The sequence below is a fragment of the Lampris incognitus genome, chromosome 17 (genome assembly GCF_029633865.1).
Source record: "Lampris incognitus isolate fLamInc1 chromosome 17, fLamInc1.hap2, whole genome shotgun sequence".
Lineage (NCBI taxonomy): Eukaryota > Metazoa > Chordata > Actinopteri > Lampriformes > Lampridae > Lampris > Lampris incognitus.
In genome coordinates this window covers 2,186,730-2,210,963 of record NC_079227.1, presented here as the reverse complement: position 1 = coordinate 2,210,963, position 24,234 = coordinate 2,186,730, and the positions used below count along the sequence as shown (strand labels likewise).

General features: G+C 46.9%; 1 protein-coding gene across 3 annotated transcripts in view; it reads right to left on the bottom strand.

The window, feature by feature from the left end:
• LOC130127461 (WD repeat domain phosphoinositide-interacting protein 1-like) overlaps positions 1–24,019 on the bottom strand; it is a 60,524-nt gene extending 36,505 nt beyond the window's left edge. For 2 of the 3 annotated variants that reach the window (XM_056297109.1, XM_056297108.1), the window contains exons 1-2: positions 23,633–24,019; positions 7,809–7,891 (exon numbers count right to left, since the gene is read on the bottom strand). In XM_056297109.1, the coding sequence (XP_056153084.1) occupies positions 7,809–7,891; positions 23,633–23,709 (160 nt within the window). In that variant the 5' untranslated portion in view covers positions 23,710–24,019. The remainder of the gene's footprint in view (positions 1–7,808; positions 7,892–23,632) is intronic. The other variant, XM_056297110.1, reaches the window with a different exon arrangement.
• Positions 24,020–24,234: the final 215 nt, after the last annotated feature.

Sequence of the window (24,234 nt, the reverse complement as noted above, 5' to 3'; positions counted from 1 at the left end):
AAAGTAAAAGCTGTGTTATTATCTGAAATGTCCAATATGATCAGTGGTGGATGACGTTGCTGATCTACTTCCTGGTTCACCCTGCAGGAAGTAGCAGCCCGTACTTACCGTAGGTAGTAGTAACATCCATAAACTAGCTGGCCAGCACCATAGAGAGGTCATAGATGATGGACAGTCATGGACACAGTCTGACTGACACACTAGGGCATTTGTTGTTTAAAGGACACATTTAACACTCCAGTTCACTTGTCCCATAAGACACCAGTGTAAAGGTGATTCCAGCGGTGGTCCATGTCCAACATCTACAAAATGAAGCTGGTGAGTAAAAGGAAAGCCACTTTATTCGACTTTGTGTTCTTACAGCGAGTGTGTTCTCTGCATGTAACCATCCTGTTGTGTAGCAGCAGTGGGCAGCTGCAGCACCCGGGGGCCAACTCCACTTCTTCTTTCCTACTGCCTTGCTCAGGAGCACAGGCAGGAGTATTAACCAGTGGTGGCTGGCCAGTACAGGGTGCTGGGGCGCCGCCCCCTTCGAATATCAAGAGATGAAAATCTACTTAAACATTTTAAATATAATTTAGTTGTATAATGCAAATAATTATGAAATAAACGTGTTTTCAGTCTGTCAGCATCTGTCAGCAGCATTAAATATTGGTCGAAATGGTATTTGGTTGATTTCTGTCTGAATACATATACTTCCTGGGTGAGGGGCGCCGGCCAAACCATACCTTATGTAAGCCTTCAAACTTGTGACCTGAGGCTGCTGTCTAATTGGTTTGGACACTATTATTGGCAGCAAATTGGTATTGTTTTAATGTTTTTTGATCTAATGTGATTGGACAATTCTCGTGGCTGTCAATCCTGTTCACACCCACCACCCCGCCTCATCATCTCAACTGTCAATCATCCACTGTCTACGAACCCTGATAAAACCTATAGGCTACATTGTCCTTAATAACTCTGTGACGACGACGACGACTACCACTACTACTACTACTACTTTCGGCTGCTCCCGTTGGGGGCGCCACAGCAGATCATCCGCTTCCATCTCTTCCTGTCTTCTGCATCTTCCTCTGTCACACCAGCCACCTGCATGTCCTCCCTCACCACATCCATAAACCTCCTCTACCCAGGAGACTCAAGAAGCCTAGCCTCCAAGAACAACAGTCGGTCACTAACGGCTCCAGCGACTCTCATCACCACTGAACAATGAAGTCCAAACTAACACCCCCAATCACCGTCGCTGCTAAACAAATGCAAATTGTGCAGTTGGACATCGGAGCACAGGAGAGCCACGCATATCAATAGCTCCGATAATGACGGGCGCAGCCAAACATCAGGACACAAAAGAGCCACTCATATCTATGGCTCTGTTAGCGACGGGCGTTGGTAAACATCGGGACACAAAGAGCCATGGACATCTATAGCTCTGACAACGACTCCTAGAGGATAAATTCTGAGTCTCATCACCAGCCAGTCAGACTAGCTTGGTCTAGTCAGAAAGGCACAAACTGAGGAAGCCTCTTGGATGAGAGGTGAAACGTCTTCACGGATATATACCAAGTCCAGTTGCACTTGATTCAACTCCTTTGGATCACCATGACCTGGATGAATGAGAACATTCACAGACATACTCCTCTTTGGCTTTCCTCTTCTCCTCTTCCCTGGCAGCTCCATATTCAGCATCCTTCTCCCAGTATACCCAGCATCTCTCCTCCACACATGTCCAAACCATCTCAATCTTGTCTCTCTTGCTTTGTCTCCAAACTGTCCAACCTGAGCTGTCCCTCTAATATATTCGTTCCTAATCCTGTCCTTCTTCATCACTCTCAATCTTAACATCTTCATCTCTGCCACCTCCTGCTCCTCCTCTTGTCTTTTCATCAGTGCCACTGTCTCCAAACCATATCACATAGCTGGTCTCACTACCATCTTGTAAACCTTCCCTTTAACTCTTGCTGGTACCCTTCTGTCACAAATCACTCCTGACACTCTTCTCCACCCACTCCACCCTGCCTGCACTCTCTTCTTCACCTCTCTCCTGCACCCCCCGTTACTTTGGACAGTTGACCCCAAGTATTTAAACTCATACACCTTCGTCACCTCTACTCCTTGCATCCTCACCATTCCTCTGTCCTCCCTCTCATTCACACATAGGTATTCCGTCTTGCTCCTACTGACTTTCATTCCTCTTCTCTCCAGTGCATACCTCCACCTCTCCAGGCTCTCCTCCACCTGCTCCATACTCTCACTACAGATATCAATGTCATCCGCAAACATCATAATCCACTGAGACTCCTTCCTGATCTTGTCCGTCAACCTGTCCATCACCATTGCAAACAAGAAAGGGCTCAGAGCCGATCCTTGATGTAATCCCACCTCCACCTTGAACCCATCTGTCATTCCAACCACACACCTCACCACTGCTACACCTCCCTCATACATATCCTGCACCACTCCTACATACTTCTCTGACCTTCTCATACAATACCACACCTCCTCTCTCGGCACTCTGTCATAAGCTTTCTCTAAACCCACAAGGACACAATGTAACTCCTCCTGACCTCCTCTATACTTCTCCATCAACATTCTCAAAGCAAACATCACATCTGTGGTGCTCTTTCCTGGCATGAAACCATACTGCTGCTGCTGATCATCACCACCTCTCCTCTTAACCTAGCTTCTATTACTCTTTCCCATATCTTCATGCTGTGGCTGATCAACTTTATACCTCTGTAGTTGCTACAGTTCTGCACATCGCCCTTGTTCTTGAAAATCGGTACCAGTATGCTTCTTCTCCACTCCTCAGGCATCCTCTCACTTTCCAGGATTGTGTTAAACAATCTAGTTAAAAACCCCACTACCATCTCTCCTAAACACCTCCATGCCTCCACAGGTATGTCATCAGGACCAACTGCCTTTCCACTCTTCATCCTCTTCATAGCTGCCCTCACTTCCTCCTTGCTAATCCACTGAACTTCCTGGTTCAATATCCCCACATCATCCAACCTTCTCTCTCTCTCATTTTCTTCATTCATCAGCCCCTCAGATTACTCCTTCCTCTTCCTCTATCTCCATCCTTGATCGCCCTAACCTGCTGCACATCCTTCCTAGCTTGGTCCCTCTGTCTAGCCAATCTGTACAAGTCCCTTTCTCCTTCCTTAGTGTCTAACCTGTCATACAACTCACGATATGCCTTTTGCTTTGCCTTTGCCACCTCTGTATACTTTGCTGTACTTCCTCATTCCACCACCAAGTCTCCTTGTCTTCCTTCCTCTGTCCTGATGACACACCAAGTACCTTCCTAGCTGTCTCCCTCACTATTTCTGCAGTGGTTGCCCAGCCATCCGGCAACTCTTCACTACCACCCAGTGCCTGTCTTAACTCCTGCCTGAACTCCACACAACAGTCTTCCTTCTTCAACTTCCACCATTTCATCTTCTGCTCTGCCTTCACTCTCTTCCTCTTCTTGGTCTCCAAACTCATGCAACCTTGCAGTCTCCAATCCCTTTCAGACCGCACCTCCTACATAAGATATAGTCCACCTGTGTGCACTTTCCTCCACTCTTGTATGTCACCTTGTGTTCCTCCCTCTTCTTGAAATATGTATTCACCACAGCCATTTCCATCCTTTTCACAAAATCCACCACCATCTGTCCTTCCACATTTCTCTCCTTGACACCATACCTACCCATCACCTCCTCATCACCTCTGTTCCCTTCACCAACATGCCCATTGAAGTCTGCTCCAATCACCACTCTCTCCTCCTTGGGTACCCTCTCCACCACTTCATCCAACTCACTCCAGAATTCTTCTTTCTCTTCCATCTCACACCGAACTTGTGGGGCATATGGACAACACCTTATCTTTTGAAGCCCACATCAACAATGTTACTCGGTCTGCATACTTCTACCTACGCAATATTAATCGTCTTCAGCTGTCACTTACTCCTAACAGCACAGCCATACTCACTCACACCCTGGCTACATCCCGTATTGACTACTGTAATTCTATCCTCTTTGGTCTTCCCCTCAAGTGTCTTCATAAGCTTCAGTTGGTCCAGAATGCAGCTGCCCGTATCATCACCAGAACTCCTTCCATAGATCACATCACTCCTGTTCTTCAGCAACTGCATTGGCTTCCTGTTTTATACCGTATTGACTTCAAGATCCTGCTCCTCACTTTTAAGGCCCTTAATAACTTAGCTCCTTCCTATCTTTCTGAACGCCGTCATGTCCGCATGCCCTCCCGCACTCTCAGATCCTCTTCTGCTACTCACTACACCATCGGCCCGCTGGACTACCATGGGGACTAGAGCCTTCAGTGGTTCTGTCCCCCGCCTATGGAGCTCTCTCCCACAAGACCTTCACAACATTGAGTCTCTTTCATCCTTCACATCCCATCTCAAAACGCACCTTTTCAAACTGGCATATTCAGTCTGGTCCACGCTGCACTGAGTTCTGTGCAGATGATGATTGTATACTTATCTGTTGTGTTAACTTTTTATTGTCTACCCTGCTTTGTTTTGATTTTATGCTGTCTGATACAGTGCTGTTTTTTTTAACTGTGTTCTGTAAGGTGTCCTGAGTGCTCTGAAAGGTGCCCACAAATAAAATGCATTATTATTATTATTATTATTATATACGCTGATAACATTCAGCAATACACCTTCGATTTCCCGCTTCATACTCATCATTCTGTCTGACACTCTCTTCACCTCCAACACACTCTTGACATACTCTTCCTTCAGAATGACCCCTACCCCATTTCTCCTCCCATTTGCACCATGGTAGAAGAGTTTGAACACACCTCCAATACTCCTGGCCTTACTCCCCTTCCACCTGGTCTCTTGCACACACAGTATGCCTACCTTTCTTCTCTCCATCATATCAGCCAGCTCTCTCCCTTTACCAGTCATAGTGCCAACATTCAAAGTTCCGACTCTCACCGCCACACTCCTACCCTTCCTCCTCTCCCACTGCCTCTGGACATGCCTCCCCCCTCTCCTTCTCCTTTGCCCAACAGTAGCATAGTTTCCACCGGCACCCTGCTGGCTAACAGTACCGGTGGCGTTTGTTGGTAACCTAGGCCTCGACTGATCCGGCAGGGAAATCTTATTTATGATCCACATATTTGATTTGGCAAAGATTTTATGCCGGATGCCCTTCCTGACACAACCCTCCCCATTTAGCCGGGCTTGGGACCAGAATGCACTGGCTTGTGCATCCTCCGTGGCTGGTTAATAACTCTGTGACTGTGTGGACATTAAAGCAGCTGTCAGGTGTGCTGCGCCAAGTTAAATTGTGCCCCCCCCCCATTTTTAGCACCAGCCGCCACTGGTATTTACCCTGACATGCATGTCTTTTTGACATGCATGTTAACTGATATGAATGATGGAGAAAAACTATGGAAACAAAACCCAGGATGTAAAACAAACAGAATAATCATGTAAGGTGTTGGCAGCATTGTGCTGAAGTGTCTTTGAGCAACATACTAAGTGAATCTTCTTTCTGATGGAGGCAAATGAGAATTTTCTAACTGGAATCAGTAAGTTGTCTTACCATTAAACCACTTTTTTTCCCTTACAGACATACATTTGTCAAAATATTACAGTGTTCTCTTCGCTGTATGAAACAGAATAGCAGATCTGTAGTTTTGTAATGTTTGACCAGCATTTCAACTACATGCACATGTTTTGCATAACGGGTTGCTTTGCAAAGATATTATGTTCTTTTCTACCATCATGTAAGAATGGCTTATACTTCAACCTGAACTACAACACAATCCCTGAACAGACGCACATTAATCATCATCGTCATCATCATTACATCTATATAGCGCTTAGCTAGACACCCAAAGTGCTCCACAGTGAAGGGGGGGGGCTCACCTCAACCACCACCAATGTGTAGCACCATCTGGTGATGTGAGATATGTACTGTCTATCATGGGATGAGGCTTCATACCTGGGACGCCCATTAGGGGTTGCACAGAGTACTCCGGCATTCCAGTTCTCAAGCAGTTACATCAATTCTTGCATTTCTACGTTAACATGGTGTACTCGTTAATGGTGTGGTGCTGGATGCCGTGGGCACTCAGTTCCCAGTTACAGCGCTTGGTATGCCAGAGGAAGGATGACGACAGCAGAAAAGGGAACTCAAGATGGCTCTAACATCTGTCATAACAGACTAGGCTACTACACTAATGCCGCTAAAAAAATTAATGTTGTTAAAAAATACATGCAATCAGGGCGTCCGGGTGGCGGTCTATTCCGTTGCCTACCAACACGGGGATCGCTGGTTCAAATCCCCGTGTTACCTCTGGCTTGGTCAGGCGTCCCTACAGACACAATTGGCCGTGTCTGCGGGTGGGAAGCCGGATGTTGGTATGTGTCCTGGTCGCTGCACTAGCGCCTCCTCTGGTCGGTCGGGGCACCTGTTCAGGGGGGAGGGGGAACTGGGGAGAATAGCGTGATCCTCCCATGTGCAACGTCCCCCTGGTGAGACTCCTCACTGTCAGGTGAAAAGAAGCGGCTGGTGACTCCACATGTATTGGAGGAGGCATGTGGTAGTCTGCAGCCCTCCCTGGATCAGCAGAGGGGGTGGAACAGAGACCGGGACGGCTCGGAAGAGTGGGGTAATTGGCCAAGTACAATTGGGGAGAAAAGGGGGAAAAAACAGATACAATCAAATATGAGTAATTTCCTTCTTAAGTCAGTCAGGTTTACTAATGATGACCAGGTTTCACTGAATTTACAAAAAAAAAAAAAAAACCAGCCGCTACATTTAAACTAAATAAGAACATTGAGTGAAAAGTCCCACTTTGCTGACTAACTGTCGGTCTTGGGAACTGCAGAATGTTGGTAATGATAAAGTTAAGATATCGTCGGTATCGTCCATGCTTCACCACTGCACAAGGCAAGACCAAGCGTTACCTTCATATGCTCAGCACCATGTGCTGAAACCAACCCCATCATAGTTTCACTGTCTTTTGATTGATGAAAGACTCCTCCCACACGACCCCCCCCCCACTCAAAAACTCGAATTTTTCAGGAAGGGAGTACTCAGCTGTAAAACTATGCACTCATGCAACCCCTAACGCCCATATGAGCAGATTTTTGTTCTTGCTGTTCATGTATTATAATCTCTGGTATGTGTGAATAATCCCGACTCGTCTTCTGTGTGGCGTTTGCATGTTCCTCCCGTGTCTGTGTGGGTTTCCTCCCACAGTCCAAAGACACGTAGGTCAGGTGACTCAAAGACATGTAGGTCAGGTGAATCGGCCGTACTACATTGTCCCTAGGTGTGTGTGTGTGTGTGTGTGTGTGATGGCCTGGCGGTCTGTCCAGGGTGTCTCCCCGCCTGCCGCCAAATGACTGCTGGGATAGGCTCCAGCATCCCCACGACCCTGAGAGCAGGATAAGCGGTTTGGATGATGGATGGATGGATGGATGGATGAGTGAATAAATAGATTTTAGAGTGAATCATTCTTATCGATTTTTTTTGTTGCTATTTTTACTTTTGCTGGATAGGGGATGGTGAAGTGGCAGACAGGAAACGGGGAGAGAGCGATGGGTACGACATGCAACAAAGGTCACCGGCTAGAATCCAGCCAGGGACGTTGCGGTTATGTGGCATGCTCCATAACACTTCTGCGACCTGGCGCCCTTTATCAAGTCTTTAAATGGGATAAGTGCTAGTGAAGTCATTGTGCCAGAGACTCTAGTGACCTCACTAGATGACCTTTGGCGGTCCCCCTTGTTCCCACTGAGAATCCCTACAGCAGAACGAGAGCTGGTTGTCCTCTCTTACCTCCCTCATGGATGCAGTCCATTTTGTCCACAGAGGTGACAGAGAAGAGCCGGTATCCGGTCTTGGTTCCCACTGACAGAGAACTACAACACACATACAGAAGACCGAGACGGCCGGATGAGAAACAACCTTCATAATAAGACAATGACTGTGCTAAGCCCTGACATTTGATTGGATGAAACCTCGCCAAGTTTTGCTTTGTCCCAAACTAATCCACACAACTCCAAAATGTTTCATTTATCAAAAATTCCTAAACTTTGCCATGACTTTCAAGGTCACCTCATCCGTTTTGCCTGATCTTATTTAAGCAAGTTGAGAAGAAAAGAAATCCTATCTGCAGTATCACATTTTTCTCCCCCTTTTCTCCCCAATTGTACCCGGCCAATTACCCCACTCTTCCGAGCCGTCCCGGTCTCTGCTCCACCCCCTCTGCTGATCCAGGAGGGCTGCACACTACCACATGCCTCCTCCCACACATGTGGAGTCACCAGCCGCTTCTTTTCACCTGACAGTGAGGAGTTTCACCAGGGGATGTAGCGCGTGGGAGGATCATGCTATTCCCCCCAGTTCCCCCTCCCCCCTGAACAGGTGCCCGGCCGACCAGAGGAGGCGCTAGTGCAGCGACCAGGACACAGACCCACATCCGGCTTCCCACCCGCAGATACAGTCAATTGTGTCTGTAGGGACGCCCGACCAAGCCGGAGGTAACACGGGGAATCGAACTGGTGATCCCCGTGCTGGCAGGCAACGGAATAGACCGCTATGCTACCCGGATGCTTCAGTATCTCATTTTAACTTTGGACAATGTCTGTGTTGATAAGCATCAGTTAGCACATGTTATTAGTTTGTGACTCAACTATTAGAGCAAACGGTTTCCTTGACCACGTCATACAAGTCACACAAGTCACACAAGTCACAGGCTCCAGTCTGGGCACGCAGCAAAAAGCATCACGTGTTGAATAAAGTAGATGAAGACTACTCGAATATTCCTCATCACCTTGTCTTTTTGTGATTGGTGAAGAAAGGCTTACTGTGCTCTGTAAACAGCAGTCAGCAAACTAACAGTAAACAATATCTTAACAGACAGAAAAAGACCTCCACCTCACGTGGAGGGAGGGGGCTGCCGTGTCTCAGCTTTGTTTTCACTGAACACACTAAAATAAGCTCAGCTTACTTTGTAACACTTTCCATCACATATGAAGAAAAGAATAACCTGAACAAAGGAAAGACAGATAGACTGGATACATTTTCACACTGGTACCTTTTTCTAAACATGTTCTGAACTTTTTCTATATCTTTTCCAGGCCTGAAAATAACCACTTTTAAAACGGTTTGACTCGTCAGGTTTATCAGAGGAGCCTGAAACATTTCTTATGAACAAGGTATTATCAAACGAACCGAACCAGTGTTTCGCCTGCCACTACAAGACTTCTGCACAGCACCCGAGGCGACTGACTGGGAAATATGGGGGGGGGGAGTTGTTAATATGCAGCACTCAAGCTAAAAAAGTCTACCTAACAAAAACATTCTGCCTCCTAGATGAAGTCTTGCATGAAAGCAACCAAGCCTGACATGAAATGACAGAGATCAGGCTGTCACCATTTCAAAGCTCTTATTAAAAGACTTCAAATGTGTTTGGCCATCATGGTTTTCATGATATAAAAGGAATGAAGGTGAATGGCTGCTCTGCTGATTGACTTTCATTCATAACACGGTGGTAAGAAAACATAGCTCAGCCAGGTGAAATGTTTTGTCGTAGCTACTGAGATGATTTCCAGCTGTGGCTGTGATTAATCCTACTCTTGAAATTGTATTTTTATAGCAGCGTTTTAACACTGGAGACTATGGCGCTGCTGCGTGGCGGCGAGGTTAATAAGGGGACTTATTGTTGGTTCCTCCAGTGTTCCTCCAGTTCTCTTGTGCTGAGCTCAGCAGTGAATGTTATGCTGGCTTGTGAAACACGATGGACTTCTTGTTTACTTTCAAGACTCATACCTGAACACATAATGTTTTGGTTCTGACACCATTACTGCCCGATCTGACTCAGCTGTAGATGTGAGTCACGCATGCTCACGGTTGACTAGGACAGGTCCGGCACTACAGCAAATCAACAGGCCGGGCATTTGATTTTAGTGAGTGGGCACACAACATCACCAAAGCAACTGTAAAATAGCAACAACAGCAGCACTGCATGTGCACTGCCACACTACACAGCACTTTATGTTTTCGCTAATGAAAAGTATTTTATAATTATGCATTATTATTATTTTTGTTATAATAATAATGATAATGATAACAATGATAATGATAATAAGGTCCATAGAAATTCAACCCCTCCTCCATGTGGCCCGGACCGGGCAACGCAAGTATGGCAAACCAGCAATACAAGCGGCCAAAGGGGCTCTGAGAGTTAAACACAATGATGCAATTACGACTAACTAAATCACCATACCGCATCGGTCGTCACGCGTGTTAACAAGGACCGCGATCCACAGCGAGGAACCAGCCTGGGATCGAAAAGTTTGCTACTGGAACAAACTCTACCCACCAAATACTAGAGGAACACCACACCGAGGACACTCCTCACAGTGGCCTTCTATGTACAACAACCAAAAACCCAACAAAAAGAACAAGACAGAAATGGTTTAGGGAAGAGTATAAAGATGTCATGGAAGCCTTCTACACTGCTTCACTAAACCCGACAGTAATGTCAACATCCAAAGCTGCCTACAACATCTGGTGAGAAAAACACCCTATGGACAGATTGAATCTGGATGCCAACAAACTCTCCAAATTCAGGCACGACATCATTAAAAACCAAAGACTAACAGCCCTGGAACTCGAAAACATACGAGAAAAGATCTGAGAGAGCATCCCCAACACAAGCATCAAGGAGCTAAATATCAACAAACTAGACGAGACAGCAGCAACTGGTGAAGAGGAAGAAGAACAAGCAGAAACCACCATCACGGACCCCTCAGAAGTACAACACCAAGTAGAGACAGTCCAGGAAGAATACAATGAGAAAGAAGCAGAGATGACAGTAAGTATCCGGCAGAGATGGGAAACCCTAAAAGAAATTCCTATCGAAGAACGACTAATAATCCCAAAGATCAAGAAAGACCACCACTCCAAAGAAGCCATCAGGCTCACCAACGAAGCCATCGAAAACATCAAGAGCGAGATGACAGGACCGTTGAACCTAACAGAAATCAACCAGCTCATATGTGCGGCCACTTCAGCCATAGCAGACACAGTAGGAAAAAGACCAAGACAACAGAAACAGAAGAAAAAACAACCAGTTTGGAAGGAGAAAATTGAGAAGGAGATTAGGAAACTGTGGAGACAACTATCACTCCTGAGTGAAGTCGAGAAAACGCCAACATCAAAGAGAGAAAAGGGAAACAAATGGAACGAAAGCTCAACATCACACAGAAGAATGATATACCAATAGTCAAAGAGATGCTAAAACAACAGATTCAAGCAAAGGCACAGAGACTGAGGAGATTCAATAAGAGGAGCAAGTTCTTTTGACAAAACAAGATCTTCAAAGAAGATGCCAAAAAATTATATCGTGAGCTGAGCAAGAAGAAGATAGATGTCAATGAACCACCTACAATCAAAGAAGTCGAGGAGTTCTGGAGTAAGATCTGGGAGAACAACAAAAGCACAATGAGGGAGCTACATGGATCTAGCAACAGCAAGATCAATACAAATATATACAGCACCAAGAATGGTCAGACATCAACACCACTGAGACCACTGCTGCCATCAACAAGACCAACAACTGGAAGGCACCAGGGATAGACAGAATTGCCAACTTCTGGATCAAGAACCTGCCCAGCATCCACGACGAGCTCGCATGGGCTACAATGATATCATCAAGAATCCAAAGAAATGTCCCAAATGGCTCACATGGGAAACCACGTACCTGCTCCCGAAGACAGAGGAGACACAGAACCCAAAAAATTACAGACCCATTACCTGCCTACCGACAATGTACAAGATCATCACCACCATCATTACAGAGGACCTATAGCTTCCTTGACAAAAACAACTTGTTACCAACAGAACAGAAGGGACGTAAGAAAGGTAGCTATGGATGCAAGGACCAGCTACTCATCAATAAAGCCATATTGCAAGAGGTCAAATCGAAGAAAGAGAACTTGTCAACAGCATGGATTGACTACAGGAAGGCATTTGACAGCATGCCACACTCCTGGATAGAGAAGAGCCTCAAGATCTACAAAGTCTGCCCAACAACTGTCAAATTCATCATGGACAGCATGAAGACCTGGAAGACCACCCTGAATCTCCATCATGCAGAGGGGTCGTTAACATCGAGACTGATCAACATCAGAAGCGGAATCTTCCAAGAGGACTCACTATCACCACTGCTCTTTTGCCTTGCACTAGCACCACTCAGCAATCCACTGAACAACAGCATATATGGGTACAAATCACAGAATGGCAAACTGACCCACCTATTCTACATTGACGACCTCAAGACATTTAGCAAGGGTGACAATCAGCAGAAGGGTCTACTCACCATCGTCAAGACCTTCAGTGATGATATCAAGATGGAATTCGGAATCGACAAGTTTGCCAAAGCCACTTTCAAAAAAGGAAGACTTACCAAGACTGCAGACTTAGACCTTGACACTGACACCGTAATCAAAGAGCTAGATCAAGGCATACAACACTCAACCATGAAGGAGAAGATCCGGAACGAGTACCACAGGGGAGTGCGCATGGTACTGAAGAGCGAACTCAATGCGGCTAACAGAATTGAAGCTATCAACACCCTAGCAATACCTGTAGTGACGTACAGCTTCAACATCATCAATTGGAAACTGAACGACATCAAGAGACTAGACACCAAGACAAGAAAGATGCTGACCATGAAGAAGATGCACCACCTGAAAGCAGATGTCGACAGGCTGTACCTACCAAGAGCTTCAGGAGGACGAGGCCTAGTCCAACTCGAACTGACCTTCAAGACTACCACTATCGGGCTGGATGCATACCTGACAAAAACAGATGACCCACTCCTCCAAATAGTAAAACATCAGATCTACTCCATCAATAAAGAAGCTGTGCAATTCAAGAAAGAGCTGGATGTCCTAGAAACCCCACCGACAGAAAATGAGGCAACTACCATCTATGCCAAACGAGTGAAGCAGAAGGCAAAACATCATGGCCAGCGGCAACTGCAAAAAACCAGGGAGGACAAACCAATGCACAGGAAGTACCCAAAAAGAATGAAAGATGCAGATGTGGACCAACACAAAAGACACACCAGTGGCTGAGGAGCACCAGGCTGAAAGCAGACACGGAGGGCCTGATAATTGCTGCACAAGACCAGAGCCTGGCAACCAGATCCTATCACCATCGCATCATCAAAGATGGAAAAGACCCAAAATGCAGAATCTGTGGAATGTACGAAGAAACCATTGACCACATTGTCTCAGGCTGCCTGGAACTGGCAAAGACTGAGTACATATACAGGCACAACAAGGCAGCAGCATACCTGCACTGGAAGATCTGCTGGAGTTACAAGATCAAGACGACTGAGAAGTGGTACGAACATCAGCCAAAAACGGTCACTGAAAAGAATGATGTCACCATCCTCTGGGACACGCCCATCCACACTGACAGAGAGATAAAAGCCAACAAGCCCGACATCATTATGAAGGACAGGAAGCAAAAGAGGTGCATGCTCATCGACATGGCAATACCATCCAAAAAAAACACCTCAGTGAAAGTCACAGAGAAGCTGACCAAGTACAAAGACTTGAAATCAACAGGACGTGGGGAATGAAGACCAAAACAACACCAGTGGTCATCGGAGCTCTAGGACTCATGAAGAAGGGAATGGAAAAGTTCACCAACCGTATCCCAGGAAACATCAACATCAGTGCAGTCCAGAAGATCGCCCTCCTCGGAACAGCCCACATATTAAGACGAGTACTGTCAATCAAGTGACATCTACCCTATAGTTCCTCAGGTCCATAGTTTGGACCCGGCTCTACAGGATGTAAAACAGGAAACGTGAAAAAATGATAATAATGATAATGATAATAATAATAATAATGAATCGTCATCAAGAACAAAAAAGAAAAAAGCTGCCTACTCATCGACATGTCCATCCCGACTGAAAGAAGCACCTAGGTAAAAGTAACTGAAAAACTGTCGAAATATAAAGACCTTGAAATGGAGATTGTGTGTATGTGTGTGTGTGTATGTGTGTGTGTATGTGTGTGTGTGTGTGTGTGTGTATGTGTGTCTGTGGGCCCTGGGATGGCCTGGCGGCCTGTCCAGGGTGTCTCCCCGCCGGCTGCCCAATGATTGTTGGAACAGGCTCCAGCATCCCCACGACCCTGAGAGCAGGATAAGCGGTTAAGATAACAGATGGATGGATGGATGGAATAATAGGCTCCAGCAACCCCCAGCAAAATTCACGGCACAGGAAACGAAAGGCTGCATCATTTTTAATTGACTATTCCAGCCAGGGACATACCTATGGAGGCATGGAGGTGTTTAGGAGAGATGGCAGTGGAGTTTTTAACTAGATTGTTTAACACAATCTTGGAAAGTGAGAGGATGTCTGAGGAGTGGAGAAGAAGCACACTGGTACCGATTTTCAAGAACAAGGGCGATGTGCAGAACTGTAACAACTACAGAGGTATAAAGTTGATCAGCCACAGCATGAAGATATGGGAAAGAGTAATAGAAGCTAGGTTAAGAGGAGGAGAGTTGATGATCAGCAGCAGCAGTATGGTTTCATGCCATGAAAGAGCACCACAGATGTGATGTTTGCTCTGAGAATGTTGATTGAGAAGTATAGAGGAGGTCAGAAGGAGTTACATTGGGTCTTTGTGGGTTTAGAGAAAGCATACGACAGGGTGCCGAGAGAGGAGGTGTGGTATTGTATGAGGAAGTCAGGAGTTGCAGAGAAGTATGTAGGAGTTGTGCAGGATATGTATGAGGGAGGTGTAGCAGTGGTGAGGTGTGTGGTTGGAATGACAGATGGGTTCAAGGTGGAGGTGGGATTACATCAAGGATCGGCTCTGAGCCCTTTCTTGTTTGCAGTGGTGATGGACAGGTTGACGGACAAGATCAGGCAAAAGTCTCCGTGGACTATGATGTTTGCGGATGACATTGTGATCTGTAGTGAGAGTAGGGAGCAGGTGGAGGAGAGCCTGGAGAGGTGGAGGTATACACTAGAGAGAAGAGGAATGAAAGTCAGTAGGAGCAAGACGGAATACCTATGTGTGAATGAGAGGGAGGACAGAGAATGGTGAGGATGCAAGGAGTAGAGGTGATGAAGGTGTATGAGTTTAAATACTTGGGGTCAGCTGTCCAAAGTAACTGGGAGTGCAGAAGAGAGGTGAAGAAGAGAGTGCAGGCAGGGTGGAGTGGGTGGAGAAGAGTGTCAGGAGTGATGTGTGACAGAAGGGTACCAGCGAGAGTTAAAGGGAAGGTTTACAAGATGGTGGTGAGACCAGCTATGTTGTATGGTTTGGAGACAGTGGCACTGATGAAAAGACAGGAGGTGGAGCTGGAGGTGGCTGAGTTGAAGATGTTAAGATTTTCATTGGGAGTGATGAAGAAGGACAGGATTAGGAACGAGTATATTAGAGGGACAGCTCAGGTTGGACGGTTTGGAGACAAAGCAAGAGAGACAAGACTGAGATAGTTTGGACATGTGTGGAGGAGAGAGGAAGGCCAAAAAGGAGGTTTATGGATGTGGTGAGGGAGGACATGCAGGTGGTTGGTGTAACACAGGAATATGCAGGGGACAGAAAGAGATGGAAACACATGATCTGCTGTGGCGCCCCCTAACAGGAGCAGCCAAAAGTAGTAGTAGATTCAAGCCAGGGTCTGTTGTGGTACCACACAGTTGCAAAAGTCAGTTTCTTCCCTAAAGTCATTCGAGCTGGAAACGTGTCCAGTTTTACTTCGCTGGGCATATTATCACCGAGATCATCCGGAGCTACTGATCGCTAGGGGGATGCTTGCTCTGGGCTTTCCAGTTAGCAGCAGGCGCATGCAGCTGTGATTGAAGCTGAGTTCAAGGAGGCCGGTGTCGCTGGTTGTGGCACCGGTGATGTTGTAGCCTCAAGAGAGGTGGAAGATTCACAGGCTGCTGGCACCAGTGGCACAGACAGCAAGGACACTGATGTGCTGGTTGAGGTAGGCTTTATTTTTTTAAACTAATTTCTGATGTCCATTTTGTTAATGAAGTGGTGGTCTAGTCTTCTTCTGTTCCTTCAGTGTAAGCTAATTCCACCCGCCAATTTAATTCAAAACCCGAGTCAAGTGATGTGACACTGTGACAGGTCAAAGATGACATCAATCACAATAGGTTTACATGTGAGGGTGGGGCCGCCATCAGTAGGGAAAGAGTTCAAATGAGAGGGCACACCCCAGTCTGGCCCACCCCCAACACCGGCCCTGGCCTCAGAGAGGGCAATGACAGAAAGCAGCATTGGTCGAGTGAGCTAGAAGGTGAATGAGGAGAGCGAGCAGAGGTAGTGAGAACAAACATTTTCCAAGGTTTTTAATCACCACAACCAGGAGAGGTTCTTCATCATACAGTCATAACTGTGCATAAAAATGCTTAGGCTGATAGGTCCTGTCGTTTGCGAAATTAGCCATGGACACACACACACACACACACACAGTCATAAAAGATTAGCCTACCATGTCTCACTGGCACTGTTATTGTAAACAGTGAGCCGGAGCGCTCGGTCAACTGTGACAGCGGGGATGTAGAACCACGCTCCCATCAATCCACCTGGCAAATGTCCGCTCCCTGGCCAACAAGATGGACCAACTGCCACTCCTTTTTTTTTTTAAACTTATTTCTGATTTTCCCCTTTTTCTCCCAATTAATGGCCAATTGATCCCTACTCTAGTTCAGACACCACCCTCGTACTTCACGCGTTTGCCAACTGCATCTCTCCGGCCGGCAGTCTGGAAGGAGTCGCCTCGCCACTTTCGTGACAAGGTGACTCCAGGCCGAACCACTGCGTTTTACCACACACACACACACACACACACACACACACACACACACACACACACACAGATGCAGTCATGTGACGAACACAAGCCGACTCCGCCCCCCTCCCGAAGACAACGCTGCCAATCACTGCTCTTCATTGAGTCCGGCCATAGTCGGATCTGACGAGACCGGGGCGCGAACCCCGGTCCCCAGTGGGCAACTGCATCCACACAAAGCCGATGCTTAGACCGCTACACCACCGTGGACCTACTCCTAAACAGAAAAAAAAAATTAGGACTTTCCGGATCTGCTGCCCTGTGTCTCACTGAAACCTGGCGTAGTGAGCATATCACCGGGTGGCGGCATATGCTTCTACATAAATGAAGGTTGGTGTACGGATGCTACAGTGATGAGGAAAGCATGCAGCCCTCACTTAGAGACCTTTTTCCTCGACTGTAAACCATTCTTTTCCCCGCGGGACTCTCCATCATTTATTCTGGTCGGTGTCTATATCCATCCCAGGCCTGTGTTAAAGAGGTGTTAAAACACCTGGCTGCTCACATTACAAACATGGAGCACAAATATCCAGACTCCCTACTCATTATCCTTGGAGATTTTATCAAAGCAAACCTCAGCCACGAACTGCCAAAATACAGACAGCATGTTAAATGTCCCACCAGAGACAAATACACTCTGGATCATTGCTACACTATATTAAAGGACGCCTATCACCCTGTCCCCCGTGCAGCCCTGTGACTCTCCGATCCCTGTCTGATTCATCTTATCCCAACCTACAGCCAGAAACTAAAATCTGCAAAGTCTGTGGTTAAAACTGTGAGGAAATGGACCAATCAGTCAAAACTGGAGGTCCAGGCCTGCCTCGACTGCACTGACTGGAGTGTTTTTGAGGCTGCATCTGCAGACCTGGACCAACTTACTGACACTGTGACATCTCATATCAGTGCCCACCAAAACCTTCTGTACCTTCAGCAACAGTAAGTCCTGGTTCACAGCTAAACTCAGGCAGCTTTGTCAGGCCAAAGAGGAAGCCTAGAGGGGTGGAGATAGGATCTGGTACAACTGAGCCAGAAACACACTCACAAAGGAGATCAGAGTGGCAAGAAGGTGCTACTCTGAAAAGACACTACCGACTACAGGAGACCCCTCCACACACACACACACACACACACACACACACACACACACACACACACTGCAGGGAACCATCAACTGGCTGACGACCTATTGTACTGCAAGGTTTGAAAAACAAAACTTTCACACCCCTCCCCTCTACAGCCAAAACCCACAACCAACTGCACTCCCTGCCATCCCCTCTCACCTTCCCACCAAACCCCCACCCGCACTCAGGATCCATGTTGAGGACGTGCACCAGCTCTTCCAGAGGCAGAAGACTAGGAAGGTACTGGCTCCAGATGGCATGTCAGCCTCCTGTCTGAAAGTCTGTGCTGACCAGCTGGCCCCCATTTTCACACTGATCTTCAACAGATCACTGGGCTGTGTGAAGTCCCCTCCTGCCTCAAGAGCTCCACTATCATCCCGGTCCCCCAAGAAACCCCGTATCACAGGATTAAATGACTATGGGCCCACTGCCCTAACATCTGTGGTCATGAAATCCTTCAAGAGACTGGTGTTGACCCACCTGAAGGAAATCACAGGCCCCCTGCTCGACCCCCTGCAGTTTGCCTACCGAGCAAACAGGTCAGTGGAGGATGCAGTCACCATGGGATTGCACTACATCTTCCAACACCTCGACTCCCCAGGGACATGTGCAAGGGTCCTGTTTGTGGACTTCAGCTCAGCGTTCAACACCATCATCCCAGATGTCCTCCTCTCCAAACTCTCCCAGCTCACTGTACCAGCCCCCATCTGCCAGTGGATTAAAAACTTCCTGACAGACAGGAGGCAGCTGGTGAGGCAGCTGGTGAGGCTGGGGAAAATCACCTCCAGCACCCGGACAATCAGCACTGGTGCCCCCCAGGGATGTGTGCTCTCCCCTCTACTCTTCTCCCTCTACACAAATGACTGCACCTCAGGTGACCCGTCTGTTAAACGCCTGAAGTTTGCGGATGACACAACCATCATTGGTCTTATCCAGGATGCTGATGAGTCTGCATATAGATGGGAGGTTGATCAGCTGGCCCTCTGATGCGGCCATAACCAGGGGCACAATGGGGGCGGGGTGGGGTGCAGAGGGTGCAATGCACACAGGCGCCACATCAGCGGGGGCACCAAAAGACTGTACGCAAAAAATTATTATAATTTAAAAATATAACATGTAATATACACTCACTGGCCACTTTATTAGGTACACCTTGCTAGTACCGGGTTGGACCCCCCTTTGCCTTCAGAACTGCCTTAATCCTTCGTGGCATAGATTCAACAAGGTACTGGAAACATTCCTCAGAGAGTTTGGTCCATATTGACATGATAGCATCACGCAGTTGCTGCAGATTTGTCGGCTGCACATCCATGATGCGAATCTCCCGGTCCACCACGTCCCAAAGGTGCTCTATTGGATTGAGATCTGGTGACTGTGGAGGCCATTTGAGTACAGTGAACTCATTGTCATGTTCAAGAAACCAGTCTGAGATGATTCGAGCTTTATGACATGGCGCGTTATCCTGCTGGAAGTAGCCATCAGAAGATGGGAACATTGTGGTCATAAAGGGATGGACATGGTCAGCAACAATACTCAGGTCGGCTGTGGCGTTGACACGATGCTCAATTGGTACTAAGGGGCCCAAAGTGTGCCAAGAAAATATCCCCCACACCATTACACCACCACCACCAGCCTGAACCGTTGATACAAGGCAGGATGGATCCATGCTTTCATGTTGTTGACGCCAAATTCTGACCCTACCATCCGAATGTCGCAGCAGAAATCGAGACTCATCAGACCAGGCAACGTTTTTCCAATCTTCTATTGTCCAAGTTTGGTGAGCCTGTGCGAATTGTAGCCTCAGTTTCCTGTTCTTAGCTGACAGGAGTGGCACCCGGTGTGGTCTTCTGCTGCTGTAGCCCATCTGCCTCAAGGTTCGACGTTCAGAGATGCTCTTCTGCATACCTCGGTTGTAATGAGTGGTTATTTGAGTTACTGTTGCCTTTCTATCAGCTCGAACCAGTCTGGCCATTCTCCTTTGACCTCTGGCATCAACAAGGCATTTTCGCCCACAGAACTGCCGCTCACTGGATATTTTCACTTTTTCGGACCATTCTCTGTAAACCCTAGAGATGGTTGTGCGTGAAAATCCCAGTAGATCAGCAGTTTCTGAAATACTCAGACCAGCCCGTCTGGCACCAACAACCATGCCACGTTCAAAGTCACTTAAATCACCTTTCTTCCCCATTCTGATGCTCGGTTTGAACTGCAGCAGACCGTCTTGACCATGTCTACATGCCTAAATGCATTGAGTTGCTGCCATGTGATTGGCTGATTAGAAATTTGCGTTAATGAGCAGTTGGACAGGTATGCCTAATAAAGTGGCCGGTGAGTGTATATTCTAATCCAAAATTCTCATCTAAGTAATAATATTTACAAATATTAAACTTTAAAAAAAGAAATAGGCCTATAACCAGAAATTGTTTGCTGTACACTGTACTTTTGGTGCCCCCGCTGATATGGTGCCTGTGTGCATTGCACCCTCTGCACCCCCGTTGCGCCCCTGGCCATAACAACCTGGAGCTGAACACGCTCAAAACAGTGGAGATGACAGTGGACTTTAGGAGGAGCCCCCCCCCCCCAACACTGCACCCCCTCACCATACTCAACAGCACGGTGTCTATGGTGAAAACCTACAGATTTCTGGGCTCCACAATCTCCCGGGACCCCTAGGTGGACATCCACCATAGACACAATCATCAAAAAGGCCCAGCAGAGGATGTACTTTCTCCACCAGCTCAAGAAGTTCAACCTGCCTCAGGAACTGCTGATTCAGTTCTACACTGCAATCATCCAGTCTGTCCTCTGCACATCCACCACTGTCTGGTCTGGTTCGGCCACCAAACAGGACAGGGACAGACTACAACGAACACTTCAGTCTGCAGAGAAAACACTGGTGCCAACCTGCCCTCCATCCAGGACTTAGACACCTCCACACTCAGGAAACAGGCAGGCAGCATCACTGCAGACCCATCACACCCTGGTCACAACCTGTTCCAACTCCTCCCCTCTGGTAGGCGCTACAGAGCACTGTAACCCAAAACAACCAGATATAAAAACATTTTCTTTCTGCAGGCTGTCATTCAAATGAACACTTAACACTGTCAAATAAATCATCCATGTCGTACATACTGTACTGTACATGATGTATATACTGTACTGTACATGATGTACATACTGTACTGCACATGTTGTATATACTGTACTGCACATGTTGTATATACTGTACTACACATGTTGTATATACTGCACTGCACATGATGTATATACTGTACTGCACATGTTGTATATACTGTACAGTACATGTTGTATATACTGTACTGCACATGTTGTATATACTGTACTGCACATGATGTATATACTGTACTGTACATGTTATATGTACTGTACTGTACATGTTGTATATACTGTATTGTACATGATGTATATACTGTACTGTACATGTTATATGTACTGTACTGTACATGTTGTATATACTGTATTGTACATGATGTATATACTGTACTGTACATGATGTACATACTGTACTGTACATGTTGTATATACTGTACTGTACATGATGTATATACTGTACTGCACATGTTGTATATACTGTATTGTACATGATGTATATACTGTACTGTACATGTTATATGAACTGTACTGTACATGTTGTATATACTGTACTGTACATTGTATGTATACTGGTACACTCTGCCATGTACATCTACCTCAGGCATGTATGTCAGTAAGCTGCTAACATGTATTTCAGTCTCTCTGATATATTCTCTGCACCACTGCACCTCATCACCTCTTATTTCACCTGTATAAGTCAGTCCTTGTGTGTATATGTGAAGGTTGTTGTGTTGTACTGTTGTTATTCTATGTTAAGTACACTGAGAGCCACGACACCAGAGTCACATTCCATGTATATACAAACCTACATGGCCAGTAAACATGGTTCCGGTTCTGAAAAAAAAGAAGCTGTCAAGTATCTTATTACGGATCCTCTGCAATGATTTTCAGTTAATACAGCCAGGCTGAGGTGAGTGAGGTTATGTGACCGTTTCAATTCAATTCAATTCAATTCAATTCAATTCACTTCAGTGTATTGTCATTAAAAACAATGTGCAGCCATGTGTGCACACACACACACACACACACACACACACACACACACACACACACACACACACACGTATTAAAAACTAAATGAGCTGTTTTTTCCACAGCTCTGGTGATAACTCTCAGCCTGCGTATCACCATATTAACAGGAAGTGGAGGGTTGGGGGGAGGGAAGGCGACTGGTCACCAGATGAGGTCTGATATCTGCCTCACCTAGTCCTAACCTCATCCGTCATGGCATCCATTAGGTCCTGTCTTATCTTGTTTACATAAGGTAGCCATAATTTGCTTTCTGTTAAAACGGTTTGTTATCAACAAAAAAAACAAACAAAAAAAAGTTGGAAAAAAACATGTTTTGCTCAGGGACTCATCAGACTTGTCTGTCTTCTCCTTTCTTATCTTGGCTGAAGATACCAGCGTACTGTTGTAAGATAAGAAGTCTCCACCTGCTCAGAGACGAGACAGGTGTTTTATGAGGGGACACAGCTCCAGCTGAGTCTCAAGACCCTCTGCCGTCGTCTGACCACTCTGTTTTTCACCGGAGCCAAACCAGATGGAAAGCTGCAAACGATTTGGCTTCCCAGCCAGCCAGCCAGCCAGCCAGCCAGCCAGCCAGCCAGCCAGCCAGTCAGCCAGCCAGCCAGCCAGCCAGCCAGCCAGCCAGAGAACCGGAGACACAGCCACACAGCTAGCTATGAGGACCCCCTCATAAAGTGGTATTCTGACAGCAGGCCCAATGTAAACACGACTTGTAGAAAGCCACATTACACGAGTCATGTTGGCAGTTTACAAGTACCATGGAGGTGAAGAATACAAGACCTGCATGTGTTCGTATGCGACCTGACAGCAGTTAAATGTGTAAGAAATCTTGATGGTCTCAGTGGAACATTTCATAGACCAGCTTTTATGAACCAAATGTGGAACTTTAGATGAAACATGGTTAAACTTTAGATTTCCTATTTACAACTTACAGGAAAACTGCACTGCGTAGCTAACAACTTGTCACTACTACACTCGATATAGTCTACCACTACTACTACTACCACCACCACCACCACTACTACCACTACTGCTACTACTACTACTACTACTACTACCACTACTACTACCACCACCACCACCACCACTACTACTACTACCACCACTACCATTACTACTACTACTACCACTACTACCACCACCACCACTACTACCACTACCACCACTACTACCACTACTACTACTACCACTACTACTACTACCGAGTCACAAGACTACTTACTAGCAAGCACCAGTCTCTAGAGACAGCCTGCCACTCTCACCGAGCAGAAATAGCACTGATATTACCGAGTAGTACTTACAGCAGACAACCTGCCATCACTCTGACCCAGTCGTAACAGTAAAGCCCGCTCGCCTGCCTAGCAGGTCGGGCCTCGCCTCGTCGACAGTACCGCCGAGGCCTATACTCTGGAACATTAGTACCGCCGAGGCCTATACTCTGGAACATTATGCAACAGCCAGGGGTAATACGGGGTTCGGCACATCTCTTACGTGGTGTCCTGATTAAACGAGGCGCACATCAAGTCTCGGCGCCCTCCGGGACTGTCGGGGGTCAACTGGGACTCCATCCCGCCCGCCGGTTGAACTCCCTTCAGCTGGCCGAGGACGGAGGCCTCTGGTCCGGGTCGGTCCCTCCCGACGCCCCGCTGCCCTCCTCCCCTCCCCGGCACCGAGCGCCACGCGCACACACGTCAGGGGGAAGACGAGCGTTCTCAAACGTCATCAAATGTCTCAGACAGAAAACACACGGAGACACCGGAAGTGGAGACAGGCTGGGATAATGGTTTCCGCTGATGTTAAAAGAGTCATTAATACTGTGTCATTAATACTGTGTCGTTAATACTGTGTCGTTAACTTCAGCAGCCTGGCTGCAAAACAAAAAACAGCTGATGGGTGGGCGCGTCATAACAGGGCACATTTCTATTGGCTGATGGTAACGGGCGAAACCCTCCTTTTGAGTTTTTCTATTGGTCGAGCCACTTCATAGCCTCTGAAGGATTGCTCACCATCGCAGTCAATCAAGCATGACCGCCCTTTTAGCTGAGATCTGTTGTGTGGTTGGTCGGGCGTGCTTTCACTCGTGTCAGGAGGAG